This window comes from Vicugna pacos, chromosome 17 (genome assembly GCF_048564905.1).
Source record: "Vicugna pacos chromosome 17, VicPac4, whole genome shotgun sequence".
In the NCBI taxonomy this organism is placed as follows: Eukaryota; Metazoa; Chordata; class Mammalia; order Artiodactyla; family Camelidae; genus Vicugna; species Vicugna pacos.
Window position 1 is genome coordinate 54,149,063 of NC_133003.1, and position 21,046 is coordinate 54,170,108.

The window sequence follows — 21,046 nt, forward strand, 5'->3', positions numbered from 1 at the left end:
AAATACACGTGTGTGTGTGTGTGTGTGTATACCACCCCTCTCTCAGTCTCTATCATTTGTGTATCACTGATTCCCTCTTGGAATCTTTTGATATCTGTACATAAAAAACTGCCTTTTTTTTTTCCTCTCTCTTCTTTTTCCCTTCCTTCTTCCCTCCCTTCCTCCCTTCCTTTCTTTCTATCAAGAGCAGCCTAACATTTCACTGTTTGGCTGTATGACAATTCTTTTAACAGTCTTTTCTAGGTGAGCATCTTTTGTTTCCAATCGTGCCATAATCTACAAGGCTGCAATGAATTTCCGTATAAATTTCACAAGTGTAAGAGCCTCTCTATCAGATAAAGTCCTATAAATGGAATCCTTGGCCCAAAGCATGAATGCATCTGTAGATTTGATAGCATCATATTTCCCGTCCCATCTTGAGAGTGCATTAGCTGCTGACACTCCCCTACCCCCTTAGGAACATGGTATGTAATCAAGTGTTTTGATATTTGCTAACACTGATAGGTATAAAATGGTATCTCAAAGTGGTTTTTAATTAATTTATTGTTAAGCAACTTCATTGTGATATAATTTACATACCATAAAGTTAACTTAAGTTTGAGTAAGTTTATGGAGTTACGATCATCACCACAATTAAATTTTAGAACATTTCTCTCACCCCAAATCTCTTGATGTATTTTAAATTTTCATTTCTCTGACTGAGTTAAGCATGGTTTCCTTAGTTTAAGAGCCATTTCTATTTCCTTTTCTATGAATTTTCTGTTCCTACCTTTGCCCATTTTTTCTGTGTTTTTTTTTCCTTATTGATTTGCAGACACTCTTTACATATTATGCTCCTAGACTAGGGTAAGTGCCGTTCCTCAAGCAAGCACCCTGGGATCCCAGTTCTCAAAGACTGGATTGAACAGTCTCCTGATATGCCCACACCCCCACCACCCGGTGAGTTGCCTGCACAGAGGGAACATGTCTGGTTTCATTCCACATTGCCCACCTCTCAGGACAGGACCTGGCCCACAGTAGGTCTCTGCCAAAAAGCTTGGATTCAATATTTGCAAATATATGGTCTTTCCCCTCAGTTCTGATCACAATTTGTGATGATGTAGTAACCTGTGTCAAGTCTGACTACTCCCAAGGCAATCCACAGACAGGTACCAGCACTGTTTTGTTCAGCATTGTATACCCAGGGTCCAAAACACTGTGGCCTAACATGTTATTTTAAAGTGCTGATAGACTTTATTACTATAAACTAATTACTAAGTGGCTTGCAGTACCTGTTGGGAGAAAGAAATTAGAAATTCCACCAAAGAATGCAGAGAAGGAAAGCCAAAAGCACCCAGCGTGTCTACAAGGGGCCACCGCAGCCACAGCAGCGTGTCTGTGAGCGGCGCATCCCCGGCCCAGGGGCCTGCAGCGGGTGGACGGGCCCCGGTGTCCAGGGGCTGGGGTAGCGACTCCAGCATGACGTCGCTGTGCAGAGAGCGGGCGCAGGCAGGCCGACTTGCCAGGAGACGCTGAAAGCGAACCTCTGTGCATGAAGTCTCCCACCTCAAAACACTGGGCACGATGAGCTGTTGCCTGGGCCCCTGAGACTTGGCTCCCAACATTCAAAGGCGAGGTCACAAAACTCTTTTTAATAGTCGCTCGTGAGTAATTCCCAAAACAACCCCGGAGGGAGCTTGAGGAGGCAGGCCTGAGGCTCAGAGGAGGAAGGCGGCTCTCCTAAGGCCACCCCGCCAGTCTTGGTACGTGTGTGCCGGGGGGTCTGGGGCCGAGAGCCTGAGCTCCTTCCAGGAGGGAGTGGGGCATTTCTGGGGAGCAGGGAGCTAATTCTCAGAGCCCTCTGGAGGGCGAGGGGTGGCTTGGGGCCTGGTTAGCCCCTGCCAGTACGGAGATGGGCAGGCCGGGCCTCCGCCTGGAAGCCGCCCGGGCTGTGGCCTTCTCCTGCTGTCCGAGCCCACGCATAGCAATTAGTCATCAGCGGCTCCTGACAACGCTGGCGTAGTGATCTTGTATTCTGAGTGAAGTCTCCCCGGAGAGGAGCACACTGAGGGGGGGGGCCTTCGTGGCACTCTCTCCTCAACCCCAGGCCCCCCAGGCTGCAAGCTGGGGCAGGTGCATGGAGCCAGGCACCCAGGGGAAGGGTGAGCAAAGCTGAGTGGTGGGGGTGCAGCAGCGGTGAGGGACCTGGTCTGGCCCACTCGCCCGTCGTGACCCATGCGCCCCAGTTGTCAGGACTCCAGCTGCTGGGCTGCTTCTGGGAACAGAGAGATCCCCTCCCGCAGGGAGCAAGAAAGACAAAAAAGATGATTTTACGTTGTGCCGAGAACTCACTATAAAATAAATCTATAATATAGCTTGAGAACAGTGGGCAGAGGAGGGCAACTTTGGTCTCTGAGGGGTGACTCTCTGGGGGGAATGTGCTGGCCCCAGAGAGCAGGAAGGGGGCCACTGTGGCTGGAGCAAAAGAAGGGGAAACCGGGTCCGAGGGGTCAGTAAGGCCTATTACATAGGCTCCAAGGGAGTCTCGCGTTTATTCTAAGTTCAGTGCACCTTCTAAGAAGTGATTTCCTGTTGCCAGCTAAGCTGCGTGGCGTCTATAATTTCCTGCCAGCCCATCCACCCTTTCAACAGACGCTTACGGAGCGTCTACCGAGTCCCGGCCTGGCCCTGGGGACACAGCCGTGGCAGAACAAAGCCTCCGCTCTGGAGAGCCCAGCTCCCAGAGGAAGGGACCCCGGCCCGCGTCTTCTGCCTGGGCGGTGCCCACCGGCGGCCGCTCCTCGAAGCCCCGGTCGGAGGCCCGCGGCCGCCAGGTGGCGCTCTGCGCCCGCGCACCGGCCGCCGCTCGGGGGTCGCGGGGCCGAGGCCGGGCCGCGTTGGCGGGGGTCGGGCGGGGGCGGGGCCCGCGCCGCAGGTTGTGTGACTTTGGGCTTGACCTGCCGGGAGATGAGCTAATCCCGCCGTATAATAGACTCCGGGGAGATAGGGAAAATGGCTGCGGCGCTATCTGCGTCGCCATGGGGACCATCGCGTGCGCGCGCGGGCGGGGCGCGAGCCCGGAAAAACACAGCCTTTGTCGGCGGCGCGTGTCACTCACCGAGCGGGCCCTCGGGCGGCGGGGCTCCGGGCTCTCTTGCCCCAGGTCTGGGGCCCCTGGCAAGGCGTGTCCCCTGAGGCGGGTTGGGATCCCTGGTTGCTGCCAAACTCCTCGGAAGACCTGTCTCCCGTTCACAGCCGCACACCCTGTTCGGGTAACAAGCACTCGTTACACGGCACGGGCCACGGCGCCCACCACCCCTGCACACACCACTCTGTCCCTCTGGCTGTCCCTCGCCAAGCTGGAGGGGGGCCCAGCTCATGTCCGGGGCGCCACGTGCAGACGCAGGGACAGGCCCTTGCCCTCTTGCCCCTCTTGCAGTGCCCCCAGCGCGGCCGGCAGCCAGATGCACAAGCGCACAACCACCCTTACGCAGACCCGCGCCCACCCCAAGGCACGCAGGGTGCACACTCACAGGCATGCATAGATGCACAGGCCTGCGGGCGAGTGTGGCCCCCAGCACCTGCAGGCACAGGACACGCAGGAGAGTAACACACCCACGCCTGAATATACACATACCCACTCGCCTTGGTGGCAGGCGACATCACTTCCTGTGTGCCCTCGCAGACGGCCTTGTGGAGGGCAGACCCGTGGAGACACAATACTGCCTCCTGTACACATGGGCTTATGCCACCTGCTCCTTCACACACGTGTCTACTCACGCTGAGTGGCATGCATGCCCACACAGTCCTGTGCGACACCCCTTCTCTGGGCACCCTCAAACAGCCTCACCCCGGCCATCCCCAGGCGCCCAGCTCACGCCCACCACGCGCGGCACGCGGGCTCGCCCTCCTGTACTTTCTTGTTGCACACTTGTTTGATGTGGCCGCAGGCACACCAACACCCCCTGCTTGTTCACTGCCCACCTACTGGCACACCTGCCTGCCCATCCAAACATGCCGGGCACACCCCGGGGCGCACAGTTGGGTGCCTCCGGCAGGCAGGCGGGCGGCACGGGCACCGGGTGCCCGAGTGCCCCCCGCGGACGCTATCTGCCTGCCCATCAACGCGCGGATCTGCGGTGGTAAATGATGCATTCGATGGCGGGCGCATTTGTTGTGCGCGCTCTGAAAGGGCTCTGATAATCTGGAAGGCAGAGATAAGGAACACCATTTATTCCGCGGCACTTTGGAAACAATCCCCAGCCCTGTACAACCCCATTCTCGGGCAGCCTCCGGGAGCCGGGCAGATAACGATTGGCTATTCATTATCTTCGCCGGGAACAAAGATTAGCCGGCCGAGATGAAAAATTACCCCGGACAGCGGCGCAGCCCCGCGCGGACCCCCCTGCCCGCCGCCGCCGCCGCCCGCGCCTCGGTGCCCCGCCCGGCCCGCCGGCGCTGCCCTGGCGCCCTCCCGGCCCGCCGCCCTGCATGCTCCCGTTGGCACTCCGTGTGCCGAGCCCCTGCCGTCCCTGTGTCTCTGTCTGTCCATCCCACCCGCATCTTCTGTGTCCGCACTCTCCCCTGTTCTCTCCGGGCCCCCACCCTCTCTCCTTCCTCCTCTCCCCAAGGGTCTCTCCTCCCTCCCCATCTCCATTTTTGTCTCCTTTCTGTATCTCTTTTGTCTCTGTCCACGTCTCTCTGGCTAACAATTTCACTGTCTTGGTTCCCATCTCTCCCACCCTTTCTGGCACTTTTTAGTTTTTTAGTTGTTTGTTTCTGCCCACTCCTGAGTGTCCCCAACCCACCCTTCCCCTCCCCACCAGTCCCTCTACCATTGTTGCTTTTAAAAATTTGTCCTTGGGTCTCCCCATCTTGTCCCCCAACCTGTCTCTTTATCACAGGGCCTCCATGTCTCTCAGTCCACCCCAGAGGGCCCTGCTTCTCCAGGCTTCATACCTCCTGCCCTCCCAAGCCATCTTCCTGACTGCTGACCAGAGGCTGGGGGGCTCCAGCCGGCTCTGGCCAGCCCAGCCTAGCAGGGAGATGGCAGGTGGGGTGGGGAGTACAAGGCCTAGACCCCCACCCCGCAAGGACACAGGGCAGAACTAGGAAAGGCCCTGAGGACACTCAGCCCCTGCTGGGTTCATGGGGGTGTGCTCCGATGCCCCAGGACTGGCTCCCCTGTTCCCCCGCAGTGAGGCTGGGGGCCTTGGGAGCCGGTGGTCCCGGCGAAGCCACCTCATTAGAGCAGTTATTCAGCATGGTGCTGGCGTCGGCAGATAAGCCTTATCAGCTCATCTCCCCTCCCACAGACAGACAGAAAGTGCCCCGCAAATGGCACCCCGGAGCTCCGCTGGCCGCCTGCCCTGCCAGTTAAGGAAGGTGCGGACGGCGGGCAATCTGGGAAGACACACGTACTGTGTCGCCCAGGGACACGCTCCTCCACAGGCCACAGACACAGAGTACTGCTCGGTAGAGAAACTCACACAGTTCAAAGGTGTATTCATGCACACAGTAGCCCACACCCCAGACACAAACTCCCAACCCAACACACGTCAGTCTGTGCATGGAGCTACACCCAGACGCACACACACACTTGGATACATCCTCCATCCGTTGAAAGATACAATGACACACACCCATGCCTATGCTGTTAAAGACAGACACGCACCCACTACACTCCAATTCATAGACACGGGATATCCAGACACACACTGCTACCGACCCACACAGGGAAACACCAATTCACAGAAAAACACTTGGAAGTACCCACCTCCCATCACAAGATTCATGGGCACAATGATCTCACAGATACGGAGCCTCAGGGACACACATCCAGTGCACTGATGGGGTCACACTCTGAAATAACCACACATATTACACAAACTCTCAGGGGCCCACAGGAACCAACAGACATACTAATAGACTCAGTTTTGCAGACTTTCCATGTGCTCACAAGTGTGTGCACGCACTCAGAGCAGAGCAGATGCACATTCAGCAGTCACCATCAGCTTCAAAGGAAGACCCACAAACAGCAGACGCCCACAGAGATGGCAGGCCATTCACACTACACCCCCACCTCTGGACACGCCCGGCCCAAGGACTTCTCTCCCTCCAGGTGAAGCACTTCCTCTTTGGGCCCAAGGACCTCAGGGCACATTCACTCTCCCAGGAATGGGGCTCCAGCTGCCGTGTTGAGTCTCCTGGTAGGAAGTTTGAAAGTTCAAGGACTAGACTTCCTTGGCTCCCAAACCGGAGAGTTTCTTGGGGTGAAGTCTCCCACATCCTAACTCCTCCACCCAGGCTTCCAAGGAGAAAGCAGCTTCTACGTCCTGCCCTTTTCTTCCCCATGTGAACTTCCTTTAGGGTGAGTCAGGGAGATGCCTCAGACTCCACTTCAGAATGCTCTGGTGTGCTCTGGAGTTGGAGAACTGGGGTGGGGTATCAGGGGGAATGGGAGAGGGGCTGTGTCTACACTGAGCCAAATCCGCCTGAAAGTGAGGGAGTTGTGTGCGCGCGCCAGCATTTCAAGCTAGCTTTGAGCGTGTGCATACACATCGGTGTGACCCAGATCTCCTGTCTGAGGATGGCCACGCAGCCACAGCTGTGTGCGTTAATGAGTGTGCACAGATCTGTGTGTGTCTGTGTAAGCACCCTAAAGGCGGGTTGGAGAGGGAGGAGCAGGCGTCTGTGTGCTGTGTGCGTGCGTGTGTGAGCGCGTGTGCTCACGGCTCTTCAGGCCCCTGGGGAGAGAGTCTCGGAAGAGAGCTGTTCGGGCTCTCTGAGCACGCAACCCTGAGAGCAGGGGTGCGCCTGTGTGTGTGCCCCTGCAAGGGCAGGAGCAGTCTGGAGTAGAGGGGAGTTGGGTGAGTGCGCCCTGAGTGCTTGCCGGCCCTGGGCCTGCCGCCCGGCGGCTGGACCAGAGAGACCGGGCGCAGAGCCCCGGGCACCCTCCTGCCCCCCTGCGGCGCTCCCCCCCCCAAGTGCTGTCGAAATAAAAGCAGAGCCTCTGTGGCCGCGGGGAGGGAGAGGCAGCAGGAGCGAGAGAGAGGTGTTGGGGCCAGCGCCGCCGGGGCTCGCCGCTCAAGTCTCTATCTCCTGGCTGCGGTCGCTCCCACCCCAGCCGGCCCCCGCCGTCCACCGGGCGAACAAAAGCGGCCAGCCGCGCACCATGCGGCCGCTCAGCGCACCGCCCGGGCCGCGCTGGTGAACGCTGCTAGCCAGCTCCGGGTCCTGTGGGCCCGGCTCGCCACGCACCGCGCAGCGCGCCCCGCTCCGCCCCGGCCCCGTCCGCCCGGGGGCGCCGCCCGCCGCATCTCACTGGGTAAGTCCCCTTTCTCCCCCTGGCCAGGGCCCTTCCAGCCCCCAGGCTCGGCCCACCTGGTACCAGAATCGCACGGTCTGTCTGGCCTGGTGGCTCCTGATATGTGGCCTTAGGGGCTCGCCCTGGCCCTACCGGCGGCTCAAACCCCAAGTCACAGGGTCCTAAATCTGAGGGAGGGTTTGGGGAGCTGGGGACAGGGCCTCCCGCCTTCCCACTTCTCGGACGGAACCATAGGCCACGAGCCCCGGTTATTCGAGAGACGCAAAGCTCCCCCATTCCCGGCACGAGAGCTGGGGCCTTTGTCTCGGCCGTCCCCCACCTCCGGGCCGCGGCGACGATGCGCCCGAGCCGGGGCGCCGAGCGGCGGCTGCACCTGCCGGTTGGTCCCGTGCGCCGGCTTTGCGCGGCTTAACCCGGCGCGCTCCTGCGTGCGCCCCCGCGCCCCGCGCCCCGCGGCCCTTTATCCTGTGTGGCTGGGGTGCGGGTGGGGGAGAGCACGAGGTCTGAAAGTCTCCCCCCTGCCCGGAGCCAGACTCGGAATCCTTTTAGAGGGATTTCAATAAGAATGGGGCTCCGCGGGCTCAGGGATCTGCCGCAGGGAGGCGTAGACAGCGGCGGTCTGGGTTTGTCTGGACCTAGAGCATTTAGAATCCTTCGGCGGCGGCCAGGCTTGAACTCCAGGTTGCCCCAACCGCAAGGGGAACGGTCTGGCGTTCAGGGCCCCCGGGTGTGGCGGCTGCTCCTTTCCCGGAAAACACGGAAGGAAATTCGTTGTTTTGGAAAAAGCCACATCTCCCGGGGTCGGGAACATTTGGCGGTGAGCTCCGGGTCTACGCAGGCACCTCGCACTTGGGTTCGTTCAAGAGTAGGCAGGATTCGAGGATCAGGTAGGGCCAGTGCGGCTACCCAGGCGTCTGGAGAGCGTTTCCCAGCCGGGTTGACAAATTGCAAACAAATTGCGTCTAACGAAACGGATTTACCAGTTGTCATGCTGCTGGGCCGCTGGGCCGTCAGGCCTCTGAACAAACTGTGGCAGTTCGTGGAGGAGGGAGAAACGCAGCCGACTTCTGCAGGTCTCTGCAGGGCCCCTGGGGGAGGCTGTCAGGCTTGGAGGTGGCAGTTGGAACCTGGTAAGGAGATCCGGGATCTTCGAGGCCCTGACACAACTAGAACGTTCGTCCCAGGTCTTTACAATTCAAAAAGGCCCAGAAAATGGATGGGGGTTGGAGGGGTAGCATGGAGGCTGGAGGAGAGGGAGACTTCAGATTTGAGGGGGCTGGAAGTGAACCCAAAAGAGTTGGGGGGGAGCTGTTGAACCCCTCTGGAGGGTGGCTGAGGCCTGAGAAGATATGAGGCATTGCCTTAGTGGGGACTTCTGAACTCCTCTGGCTAAAGCGGCCCCCACTTCCTCCTCAGTACCCCTCAAGGCACATTGTCGGTGTGGGGCTAGGAGGTCCTGGGTTGCAAAGTAAATATCCCTATTGAAGGCAACCCCTAAGCAATCGGATTTCTTTGAACATCCCTTCCACTGCTGGCCAATTAGATGCCCATAGGAAAAGGTGAGAAGAATTAGGTTACAAAGAGAGGGCAAACTTCTGGTCCCAGAGCGGGTGCCTCTGGTGAGCAAAGTTTAAACAAAGGGCAGGGAGGGGTGGGGAGTCGCGCTGGACAGGGAAGACCTGGGCAGCTGAGTGCCCAGCCTGGACCGAGAGGACCTCTAGAACTGGACTTCGGGTCTCTGCACCCCCAGCTCCCCGAGAAAGCACCGGGGCAGCTCCAACCCTCCAGCTGGAAATCTCCGGTCATTTGAAAAAGGCTGTTAGAAAATTCAGTTTCACTACAGCCCTTCCCAGTCCTTCGTGAAATCTTGTTCCCATGTAAGGAAAGTGATAGCTTCTTAGTGTGACCAAAGGGCAGCGCCCGCATTTGCAACAAGCCTTGGGAACGGACAGAAAAAAAAAAAAGGGAATGTGTCCCTCCAAAGATGTTCTGGAGACCCCAAAGTCCAAGGCTGAAAATGGAAATAAATCTCTCCTCAGCCCCAAGGATGCCCACCCAACCCTAGTCGATCCTGGGAGCTGCCCTAACCCTCCCCAGATGTTTGTCCTTGCAGAAGTGATCGGATGGCCTCTGCTACCCAGTGGACAGGGCACCTGGTTAGCCTCCACCGGTCCGTCTGGCAGACACACTTGAGAGTGGCGCTCCCCCTTTATTGGCCAGCTGGGCGCCCTGCTGCCTTGCTGCCCGTTTTTCTCTCCCAGGCGGGTTCTTTCCTGCAGGAGAGCGTAGCAGTCCCGCGTCCAACGCAGGAGCTCCAGTCAATGTGGAGGCCTCAGCCAAGCCCGCTGCCTGCCTTCCTTTTGGAGGAAGGCAGCCCCATGGCCCCAGGAGACCTGGCAGGGTTCCGCTTTCCCTTTCCTCAGGCCTGGATTGCGGGAAGGAGGGCTGGTGTGGCTCTCCCGAGGCCCCCGATGGAGCACTGCTTAACTGCCCTGTTAAGCTCCTCTTCGCAGCGCTTTTCTGAGCCGCCGAGCGGGGTAATTAAATCCCCGCCTGTGCTCTGTGCTACGCCAGGCCGGCGGGCGGCCCAAGGCTGCCGTGTGGGCAGGGGCCCTGTCAGGCGAGTCACCTCCACCCTTGCAGTGGCTTGACGCTGCCCCGGAGGGGCTTCAGGCTGTCCCGGAGGAGCTTGAAGCCGAGCTCGCAGTGATGAAACTGCAAAACTAGCCTGGACCGGGGATAAGCTGAACCACGCTTTTGGGGAAAAAGGTGAATTACCTGTTTTCCCGAGGGCTACGAATGTCCACCGCCGTGCGAGCCGAGGCGCCGGCCGCGGCCCCGCGAGAAGCTTCAGCTCGGCTCCGGCGTTCACCGCTTCGCGGCCGGCCAGCGGGCCGGGAGCCTCCGGCGCTGGGTCCCGGGGTTCGCGCGCCAGCGGGGCAGGCTTGCCGGACACCAGGGATTGTCCCCGGGGCCGCGTTGTCTTTGAGAAGCTCCTGCTGGGCGCCGAGGCGGCAAAACAGGCTGGAGGCTTCGCGGCGATCGCTTTTTACGCGTTGGTGAATCTTAAAGCTAAAGGCAGGGAGGAGAGACAGACTTACCGAGAGACAGCGGGTCCGGGCCAGACAGCACGCGTTCCGGGGAGCGCGAAGCGGGAGGTACGGAGGCCGCTCACCTGCCCGGTCCGGCTGCAGAGGCCCGGCGCCCGCGGCCTCGCGCTCCAGTTCCCGGTCCCGACGCGCCTTACCCGGCAAGCGCCGGCCTCCTCTCCCGCGGAGCGGAGTTCCGAGAAGCCCGGGCCCCGCGCGCCACGGAGTGGAGCGGAGCGGGAGGCACAGCGGACAGCCAGGGCAGATGGGTCCCCGAGAGTCCGAGAAGAGCGGATTCCCAGCAGGAGCCGGCCTCGCGCCCCCAGCCCCCTTTACCTGCTCCAGGGCCTCGGGCAGACTGATAGACCAGACCGCCGAACGCAGAGGCAGGAGGAGGCCCCCAGCCCGGGCCCGCGACCCCTTGGCGCTGCCAGAGCTGGCCTGGGAGAGGGTGACTGGGGCGCGCCGGCGGAGCTGGGCCTTGGCGGGTGCCCCCCGAGCCGAGGGGACCGAGGGCTTTCCTCCCTCCTCGGATTATTAAAAAGTTCATTTCCTGGCGAATCGGGTGACGTCAGGGGCCCGGCGTCGCGGTGGCGGGGCTGCCCGGCCGGAGAAGCCGCCTCCAGTTACCCAATTACCGACTGTCAATCCCGCTGCCCCTCCCCCAACCTTCCTGGGGGTGGCCAGGACCCTTGCCCTCTCCCCTGCTCGGGACCCACCTAGGATCCCTCTGGGCTTCTACCCCCAGAGCTGCAGACCCAGCGAGGGAACAGGGGCTGGAGGATGCTAATTGCCCCCCACTATCCCCGCACCTGTCTCAGTTCCCCCACATTTCTTTGTTCTCGACCCCTCGCTGGGCTACAGGCCCCCCTCCAGCCTCGGTCTCCTCCGTCTGTGCAATGGGAGAGAGCAGAGAGATTAGTGCACCGGGCCCATTTCATACACAGAGCTGGGTCTGTGGACTGGAGGTGTGTGGGGAGCAGTTCCAGGTGACTTAGGGAACAAAGTTCTCAGATCACTGTCTCCCTCTCCCTGGGGGCTACCATAGGGACCCCTGGAGGAAAAAAATGCCTCCTCCTGCCCGGAGGCGTCTCCTTCGAGCCGGCGCCGGCGCCAGTCCGGGTCTCCACGGCCTCGCCCCAGGCAATTCGGCCCGTTGGTCTGCTAAGGCCACGCCCGGGAAGGGGACGCCCCCTCCCCCTCTCCGGAGCCTCCAGCCAGTCCACCTCCTTCAGGTCAAGCAGTCCTAAGCGGCCTCTTGTCCGAGGCCCAGATGCCCTCGGGGACCCAGTAGTTCTTGCCCCTCACCGCTCCTTCTGTCCCACAGCAGCCTACCCAACCCCTGCCAGACCAGAGCCCGAGCTGGGGAAGGGAACGGTCTGGGTAGGTAGTTGGACAGCCACTGACCACGTTCAGTGGTAAAGGAGGTGGGATCCGAGAGACTGGAAGGGCTGGGGTCCCAGGGAGAGGACAACCAGGCACCCAGAGGGTGCGCGGCCCAGGCTCCCGGGGAGGGGGCCCAGTTGGAGGTTAGTTACTGAGAGGAGGGCCCAGAGGTGAGGGGGACCGAGAGTGTCTGCAAGAGGGGGCGCAGCAGTCGGCCTGCGGGGTACGGGTGGCGTGGGGGGGGCATCGGCAGCAGGGGCCGCCGGGAGGGCGCGGGGAGGGGGCCGGCAGGCGCAGAGGGGCAGGCCCGCGGGTCAGTCCGGGAGTCCAGCGGACCGGGAGTTGCGGGCCCAGCCAATGAGGGGCGGAGGCTGGGCGGCGCGCGGCGCTGATTGGCTGGCGCGGGCTTCTTAGGCGTGCGCGGCCCCCGCTTCATGTCTGTGCAGGAGTCGCGAGCTGGCGCCAGGGCGGCCGGAGGATGCCGAGGGGCCGGAGCCCGGCGGGCCGGAGGCCGAGGCGCGCGCTGCCCCCCACATCCACTCCGTGAATCCCGCCAGCCGCCCGACGCGCTGTCCCTGAGCCTGCCATCCCCGGGGCTCCAGCCGGTGCTGCCCGCTCCGAGGCCGCGCCCCTCTCCCCGCGGCGCTGCGTGTGTAAGTTGGGGTAAGAGAGCTGGCCGAGGGCCTGGGGCGCTCCGGGCTCTGAGAGGTCACTGCGGGACCTGGGGACCCGGGCCAGGCTGCTGGTGACTGCTTTGGTGTGCCTCGGTGAGAGGTCCTGATTGTGCCGCCAGAGTGTACGCGGGGGCTGGTTCTGGGTCGATGGGGCTGCGTGTGCGTGGTTTTTTTGGGGGGGAAGTCGAGGTCAGTCTGTGTATCGGCTCCAAGTGTAGGTTTGTGCGTGTCCTTAGGCTCGTGTGCCCCAGTGGATGCCCGGGCGCCTGGTGTCAACTTCTAGTCTGTGTTTAGGTGTTTGTGTGCCGGGATGGTGGGGGTGGGGGATGAGTGTCTGACTAAAGCGCTTTTAGTCGGGGTTACTGGCGTTGGGGCTTGTCCCTGCGTGTGACCCCGTGCGCACGAGTGTGTGGCTCTGGGACCGGGGTTACCATGTGAGCGTGCGTGGCTGCACCCTCTCCCGCGCCCTCCTTTCGTTTTGAGCTTTGGGCTTTCCTCCCACCCGGGACTGGTCGCGGCTGAGCTCGGCTGGGGCACAACGCCCCGCGGGACGCCGCGTGGCGGGACTTTGCGGTTGTCGGGCCTTGGCGGCGCCCCTCACGCCCCCTTCCGTCGTACAGGGACGCCGCCACCGCCTCCACCCAGATCCCCAGCCTCCGACGCCGGCCATGGAGGTGGCGCCCGAGCAGCCGCGCTGGATGGCGCACCCCGCCGTGTTGAATGCGCAGCACCCCGACTCGCACCACCCGGGCCTGGCTCACAACTACATGGAGCCTGCGCAGCTTCTGCCTCCCGACGAGGTGGACGTCTTCTTCAACCACCTCGACTCGCAGGGCAACCCCTACTACGCTAACCCGGCCCACGCTCGAGCGCGCGTCTCCTACAGCCCCGCGCACGGTGAGCCCAGGGCCGGTGGGTGACTGGGAGGCCAGGCGCCGTGAGCCTGGCGCGGGAGAGGAGGAGGGCCCGGCTGCTTGCTTCCCGGATGTGGGATCCGCAGGAATCGGAGCTGCTAAGAAATCCGGGCGGGAGAGATGGGGACAGCGGCCTCTTGGGGAGTATCTGGGCCCCATAGATTTTCTGCCCATTTCCAGCTGGCCTGTGGGGGTTCCCTCCAGGCCCTGTCCAGGGGGGTCCCTTCTGTGCCACTAGTCCTTCAGCTCTGCACTGACATTCCTGATTATTGCCGGTTAGGGTGTTATGTTTCTCGTTTTCTTTGGGGAGGGGTCACTCGATTGCGTATTGTGCCCCTTCGTATCTGTGACCTGGCTTGGCTGGTCTGGCACCCTGACCCCTCTCCCTCCCCCCACAGCCCGCCTGACCGGAGGCCAGATGTGCCGCCCACACTTGTTGCACAGCCCCGGGCTGCCCTGGCTGGATGGGGGCAAAGCAGCGCTCTCGGCTGCAGCGCACCACCACAACCCCTGGACCGTGAGCCCCTTCTCCAAGACGCCACTGCACCCCTCCGCTGCTGGAGGCCCCGGAGGCCCCCTCTCCGTGTACCCAGGGGCAGGGGGCGGGAGCGGGGGAGGCAGTGGTAGCTCTGTGGCCTCCCTCACCCCCACGGCGGCCCATTCTGGCTCCCACCTCTTCGGCTTCCCACCCACGCCACCCAAGGAAGTGTCTCCCGACCCTAGCACCACTGGGGCTGCCTCCCCAGCCTCCTCTTCTGCAGGGGGTAGTGTGGCCCGGGGGGAGGACAAGGACGGCGTCAAGTACCAGGTGTCTCTGACCGAGAGTATGAAGATGGAAAGCGGCAGTCCCCTGCGGCCGGGCCTGGCTGCCATGGGCACCCAGCCTGCCACACACCACCCCATCCCGACCTACCCCTCCTACGTGCCAGCTGCCGCCCACGACTACAGCAGCGGACTCTTCCACCCTGGAGGCTTCCTGGGTGGCCCTGCCTCCAGCTTCACCCCCAAGCAGCGGAGCAAGGCACGCTCCTGCTCAGGTAAAGGCAGGTGCCGGCACCTAGTGGAAGTGGGGATTGTCTGTGCTCTTGGTGGGAGGGGCTGTGATGTGGGAGATGGGGCAGTGGCAGTCTCCCGGATCTCGGTGACATCCGTCTCTGACAGCCCCTGACAGATGCTTGGGACCCCAGAGTGGTGGGAAAGGGGCCCTAAAACTCTCGCCCTTTTCTTGAGGGTTCCTGGTGGCTCCAAAGTTTATTTCGCCTCCCCACTCCTCCTCATCCCCTCCAAGGTTGGCCACAGCCCGACCAGAACACAGAATGGGAACTCCCCCCTTCCCCTCCCAGACTCTTAAGTGAAAATTTGAGCAGTCTCACGACTTAGCGTGTGCGAGAGTGCAGAACCCAGGGGAGAGCAGTGAGGTGGTGTATACGTGTGTGTACGTGTATTGGTGAGCGTGTGTGCGTGCTGGGGGTGGACTCTAGAGGCTCCAGACCCTTGAGGAATCCGGATCTCCAGCTCAATCATTCTGATCTTGGGATTTCGATAGCTCCCTATCTTCCTGGGAGATTTCCCCTGAGGCAGAACTCCTAGGACCAGTTTGCACTCCCTGCCCCCTGGCGTGTCCTTCACTCTCCCTCCCTGAGGGCCGGAGTGAGGAGGTGGTGCTGGAGGTGCCTCTGCCCCTTTGCTGCGGGAACTGGCTGTGGCCGGGCTGGGTTTGTCCAAGAATCTGGCCGCAGAGCAGATGCCGTGGCTGGTGTGGGCTCCTGCTGTCCACACCTCCTTCCAGTCCCTTTAAGCCGGGGGAGAGGAAGATTTTAAAAACTTCTACTCCTGAGTCCAGAAACCACATTCTCTTGCCCTTATAGACTGACGATTTAGTTTGAACTAAATGGGGGGAAACGTCCTGGGTGGCACAACGCGAAGACAGCTCTGGGCTTGGCCCTGCCGCGGCCAGCGCCTCCCTCAGTCCCACCTCGGCCCGTTTTGCTCAGACCAGCTAGCTTGCCTTTGATTAGTCCTTTCTCCCAGATTTGTTTTACGTTCTATCTGAATTCCAGATGGTCTTTTAACAACAACAAAACAAAAACCACCACCGCCAGCAACAGACCAAGGGCACTTCGTCTACTTAGCCTAAAAACGAAAGGGCTTACTATTTATTTCGTTTCAAAGAGCAGCAACGTAGATCCCAGTCCAGGGCCTCAGCGGAAGGCAGGGAGGTCGGGGAGAAAGAAGGAAGTGACCCTGGACGGCCAGAGGGACGGACAGACGGACGGGCGGGCGGACGGAGGGAGAGCAGAAAGACGGAGCAGGGGTGGGGGCCCAGGACGGGAAGCAGACTCGGGAGATGCAGATGCTGCTGGTGAGAAAGGCTGGGGACGAGAGGAGAGGGGCTAGAAAGGGAGCCGATCCTCTGGCCCAGCCGGCTCGAGCCAGTGACTCCTGCCCCCGCCCTGCCGCCATCGGCAAAGTTTGCTGTAAATACCCTTTCCTGGCCGTGCTGAGAACCCCTGGGGCCCTGGCCCCACTCCTCCCTCCGGCCTCGTTTCCCTTCCTTCTAGAGAAGGTCTTGAAGAGGGAGGTTTGGCCTTAAACGACTCCCCGATTTCTGTCTCCCGGGTCCTTCTTCCTGCCGGGCTGGAGCAGAAAGTCACCCCCGAAGCAGCCTGGCCGGGCAGACCGGCCAGACTGTTTCTGCCCGCCGGCTCCCTCCCCTGACCTTGTCTGTTGAGCCAGCCCTGTGTCTCCCCTCTCCCCTTTCAGAAGGTCGGGAGTGTGTCAACTGTGGGGCCACAGCCACCCCTCTCTGGCGGCGAGACGGCACCGGCCACTACCTGTGCAACGCCTGCGGGCTCTACCACAAGATGAACGGGCAGAACCGGCCGCTCATCAAACCCAAGCGGAGACTGGTAGGAGCTGGCGCGGTGGCGGGTGGGCGCGGGGGCCGCACCCTGGGCCGCTAAGTTAGGGAAAGACCTTCCAATGCAGGGGGTTTGTTACTTAAAGTCTTTCATCATTAGAATCACTGGGATGTCAGCTGAGGTTGCCCTTCTCTTAGGCTAGAGTTTTTCTGATCGGGTGTCCCCTCTGCGGCCCACCAGGTGCCCTCAGGGGTCCCCGAAGCTGAGCGTCCGGGGGCCCGGCTCCTGTCCCCTGGCCTCTGTGCAACTCCTTTTAAAAATAGGGCCATGAAGTAATTTTCCCTGTGGCTGAGGGCTGCTCTCACTGGCTTCCCAGCACACAATCTCCCCACGCTTATTTAAATAAAACACACCAACCACCAAAAAAACCTGCTCTTTATTATTTTTCCATGGAGTCACCTATACTGTGTATTTTCATTTGAGTGATTTAAAAAAATGCCCTTTCGGATCTCCTGCCGGAGTTTCCTATCCGGACATCTGCAGGCTGAAGATAAGGAAACTCTGTGTATCTGTTTCCGGACTCTGCGAGTTTTTAGAGTCTCTCCTCGGCTCAGTCCTGCCTCTCGCTGGGCTGTTTTGAAATTTCTAATACCCTCTACTCTGCAAATAATGCGTAAAATGCTAAGAATAATAAATATATTTTTTCAGGGCGAAGTGATTTATGAGGCTTAAATCGCTGGCTGCTTTGGGGGCCCCCTTTTTTTCTCCTGGAGCGAGGGCGGGTGGCGGCCGGCCGGAGGATGCGGGGTTGGCCCCTGAGTCAGAATTCCAGCTTCAGGCCGCTTACTCACCCTCACCCCTCCCCGCCCCCCTGGCTGCAGCCAGGCAGGCCCCTCTGCAGCCAGGCTCGGGCCTGGGGCCATTCCAGCCTCTGTTGGCCTCGGCCCCCACCCCCACCCCGGCTGCCCGCGGTTCCCTGGGAAGTGTTGTGGGGCTGGGCTGCTGGACCCGGGAGCCAGAGTCTGCTTTCCTGGGTAAAGACCCCTTTACCTGGCCTCTCAGGCGCCTTTGGCTCCCTTCTCCAGAAACCAGACACTCTTTCCAGGTCCCCTCTGCCCTGAGGGTCTGGGGGGCAGTTAGAGTGCTGAGGTTTGGGGTACAGGGTGCTGGGCAAATAGGCCAGTATTGTCCAGAAAACCTGCAGTGCTGGAAATTTTCTAGCTCCGCCTGGCTCACTAGGGTTGCCTCCAGCTCGTGTTGTGACTGTTGACCCCTTGAAACGTGGTTGGTGCCATTGAAGGAGTTGAGTTTCCAATTTTATTAAATTGTAGTTCAATTCAACTGAAATAGCCACATGGCCAGTGGCTACCGAACTGCACAGAGCTGCTCTAGGCTCCCAGAGCGCTTCACGCTCCCGCCTCCGGCAGCTACATGGTGCCCCTCCTCTGGCCTCGGGGAGGCAGACGAGCCCAGCCTTATGGATTTTGTGGGAACGCAGCTCCAGACCCAAGTGTCCTGTGGGAACCAGCCAGCCTTCTGAACTGAAGAGCCCTTCTCAGGGTCTCAGTTTCCCTATCCGAAACGTTAGCTTTTTTGGCAGTTGCAGGAGGTGGCCAGTGTTTGCTTCCAGCTCTTGAGACCCCCTTGATTCTGCGATCAGACTCTAGAGAGTTCTTTATTCTAAAGCTCTGTGATGGCTTAGGTCTCAGATTCTAAAATTCCACTGCCCTGAGATGCCTTGATTCCCCTGTGACATTTGCCGCTCCCAGGCCACGTTGGTGGGGGCCAGGGGTGGAGCCAGGGTCAGGGAGGGAGGTCGCGGGGGGTCGTGGGAGCCCAGCCTGCTGACGCCACCCCTGCCCTCCCAGTCGGCTGCCAGGAGAGCGGGCACCTGTTGTGCGAATTGTCAGACTACAACCACCACCTTATGGCGCCGGAACGCCAACGGGGACCCTGTCTGCAATGCCTGTGGCCTCTACTACAAGCTGCACAATGTGAGTCTGCCCGCCCGGCCCGCCCCACCCTCCCCGGGGACCCCTGCGCTTTGTGCTGCCGGGAGAGGCCCCGCCAGTCTCCGGCGTGGCTTGGCTTGGGAAGCTGCTACACTTCCCATAAGAGGGGCAAGCTGGCCAGGCGGCCAGGAGGATGTGCCCCACCGCAGGGGCCAGCAGGGCGAGGGAGGTGGTACCTCTGCTTAAAGCCAGAGTGTTTGGTGGGTTGTGTCAGTGGGGGGCAGTGCTGGCGTTTGGTGGCCTGAATGCCCTACAGGGCGCGGCTCCGTCCCACAGGGCAGCAAGGCTGTGAGACACACCGGTGGATGGCGGGCATTTGGCGGTGGGGCTGGGAGTCTCACTCTGGGAAGGGAGCTCCACCCCTGAAGGCTCTGCGGTTGCTCCCAGGTGAACAGGCCGCTGACCATGAAGAAGGAAGGCATCCAGACCCGGAACCGGAAGATGTCCAACAAGTCCAAGAAGAGCAAGAAGGGGGCTGAGTGCTTCGAGGAGCTGTCCAAGTGTATGCAAGAGAAGGCCTCCCCCTTCAGCGCGGCCGCTCTGGCCGGACACATGGCGCCTGTGGGCCACCTCCCGCCCTTCAGCCACTCGGGACACATCTTGCCCACCCCGACGCCCATCCACCCCTCCTCCAGCCTCTCCTTTGGCCACCCCCACCCCTCCAGCATGGTGACCGCCATGGGCTAGGGACGGCCCCCCTCGAACCGACAGACCACGCCGAGGAAGGCGCTCCCAGGACGGGTGGACCCAGCCTTAGCTTCCCGGCCTTGCAGCGCCGCCGGAGCCCCGGGCCACCTCGCCTGCCCATGGGCACTCCACTCCCTCGGCCGTCACTGTGAAGATTCCCGCGGGCTGGGAGGCCGCCTGGGCCTGGCTGCCACCCAGGTGGGGTTTCCACCACGGACAGATGTTTGGAGAGCAAAAAGGACAACTTTATGAAGATAAAGGGAGGCGGCAAGGGACAAATGAAGAAAACTGTTTTCAGAAGAAAAGGGGAGCGGGCAGAAGTAATTTATTTTGCTCTTGTTTCCAGCAAGGCCTGGGAGACCTGGGAGGCCTGAGGTGCCCCGCGTTCTCGGGTCTTCCTTGGTGCCAAGTGCCACTTGGCTGGCCCGCTTGCCAGGCTCCGGGGGCAGGTCTGCAGGGACCTCAGCCCACCCTCTCCTCTGGCTCCCTCTCTGGAACAGCTGGTCCCAGGCCGGGCGGGGCCAGTCCAGGAGGGGCTGCCGGTCCAGCCCGGGAGGCCGAGCCGGTGCTGGCCAGGGAGGCAGGGCCCTGGAGGGCAGAGACAATCACAGGCGGTCCCGCGCAGATTCCCAGGCCAGGGCTGGGTCACAGGAAGGAAACAACATTTTCTTGAGGGGGGAAACATCTCCCAGATCGTTCCCCTGGCCCGGAGGCTGAAGCTGGTGTGACCTGTGTGCCCTTTTTGGGCTGAGCCACAGCCTGCCTTTTTGGCCAGGTAGACCCCTGTGTATATACGTCCTTTTTCTGATAACCCCTCAACCCCCTCCCCTCCAAATCTGAGACAAAAGAAAAAATATTAAAAAAAAAACCTGCATAAGCTTAACTCGCTGATGAGTTAGTTTTATTTTTAAACTCTTTTTGGGTCCAGTCAGTTGTATGTCACCATGAAAAGCCCTTGCTGTGGACAAACCAAGGCTGTAGCTTCACAATTATGTTTGGAGAAGTTCTTGGACCCCACAGCCCTGGGCTGAGGAGTGGGGGGCCAGGGGGGTGCCGGGGGGGTACCAGGGGGGCCTCGGCTGCCCTTGGCTTCCAGTGGCCTGGCAGGTGGCGAAGGCAGGAGCTGGGGCTGCGTCAGAGCCAGGACCAGGACGGAGGGAGAGGCCACGCCCTGCCGGGTTCTGCTCTGCTCTGCAGTGGCTGTCTGGATCCTTCCCGAGGTACAGCTGTACATAACTGTGTCTGAGCTGGGAGTGTGTGCAGCGGCGGTGGGGTGCGGCGCCGGCGAGGGCCCGGCCGGGGAGCGGGCTGTGCTGACGCGGCCGGCCAAGTGCAATACGGGCAGGCGATCGCTGCCGGGCTCCGCAGCCAGAAGTAACTTATTTTGTACCAATATCCGCGTAAGAAAAAGAATCGGCAGTATTTTCTGGTTTTATGTTTTATTTGGCTTGTTTTATTTTGGATTAGTGAACTAAGTTATTGTTAATTATGTACAACATTTATATATTGTCTGTAAAAATTGTATGCTATCTTCCTATTCCTTTAAAGTGAATACTGTTCAGAATAATAAAATACTTTTTGTGGATGCCTCTGGCCTGTCTTGTGGGCGCCCGGGCTGCGGAGTCCTGGGTGCGGAGGTCAGCCAGCCAGACCAATTCTCACCTGCTGATTGGGATGGAAGGGCCCCTGCCCGGCCCAGGTCTGAGAGCCTGATCATCCCCTCCCTGAACTGCTCCTCCCTGAATTTCCTTATTACCACATAACCGGGGGTCCTGGGGGCTGGGTGGGTCCCGAGCAGGCACAGGAATGCTGTGATTTCTGCCGCCTTTAGTCCACATGCTGATCCTTTTCTAAGGACGCAACCTGAGCTCATGCAGAGCCCAGCAAGGACTGACCGCACCTCCCACTCCCGTCCTCTTCCTCCAGGTGTTGATCAGCTCTTGTGTCTGTCTCGTCACCAGTATTCCTGCTCACTGACAAGCCTGATCACCAGTGTCTTTGACCACTGGTGTCACCGACTGCTGTCAGCTGTAGTCAGCGGCGCTGGTCGTGGCGATAGCCGTCATGACTGGCATTCCTGATTGATGAAGTGTTGGATCACCGGAGCCTGTGACCAG

General features: G+C 60.6%; 2 protein-coding genes across 6 annotated transcripts; one reads left to right on the forward strand and one right to left on the reverse strand.

Annotated features, from left to right (window-relative positions):
- Nucleotides 1-525: 525 nt before the first annotated feature.
- On the reverse strand, nucleotides 526-12,217 carry LOC140686534 (uncharacterized). The gene is made up of 4 exons (XM_072940776.1): nucleotides 11,963-12,217; nucleotides 10,085-10,923; nucleotides 3,098-3,243; nucleotides 526-2,273 (listed from the first exon to the last, which is right to left on the reverse strand). Exons 1-4 carry the CDS (start codon nucleotides 12,215-12,217, stop codon nucleotides 2,077-2,079), a joined length of 1,437 nt encoding a protein of 478 aa, XP_072796877.1. The 3' UTR covers nucleotides 526-2,076.
- GATA2 (GATA binding protein 2) lies at nucleotides 5,963-19,812 on the forward strand. 5 transcript variants are annotated; one of them, XM_072941984.1, is made up of 7 exons: nucleotides 6,486-7,306; nucleotides 12,228-12,444; nucleotides 13,076-13,352; nucleotides 13,768-14,406; nucleotides 16,133-16,278; nucleotides 18,099-18,224; nucleotides 18,630-19,812. In XM_072941984.1, exons 3-7 carry the CDS (start codon nucleotides 13,124-13,126, stop codon nucleotides 18,927-18,929), a joined length of 1,440 nt encoding a protein of 479 aa, XP_072798085.1. In that variant the 5' UTR covers nucleotides 6,486-7,306; nucleotides 12,228-12,444; nucleotides 13,076-13,123; the 3' UTR covers nucleotides 18,930-19,812. The 5 variants fall into 5 exon arrangements, with proteins under 5 accessions (XP_072798087.1, XP_072798085.1, XP_072798086.1 ...); XM_072941982.1 differs by having other exon boundaries at nucleotides 6,488-7,306; nucleotides 12,228-12,434; XM_072941983.1 differs by lacking the exon at nucleotides 6,486-7,306 and adding an exon at nucleotides 11,515-11,924 and having other exon boundaries at nucleotides 12,228-12,434.
- The last annotated feature ends 1,234 nt before the right edge of the window (nucleotides 19,813-21,046 follow it).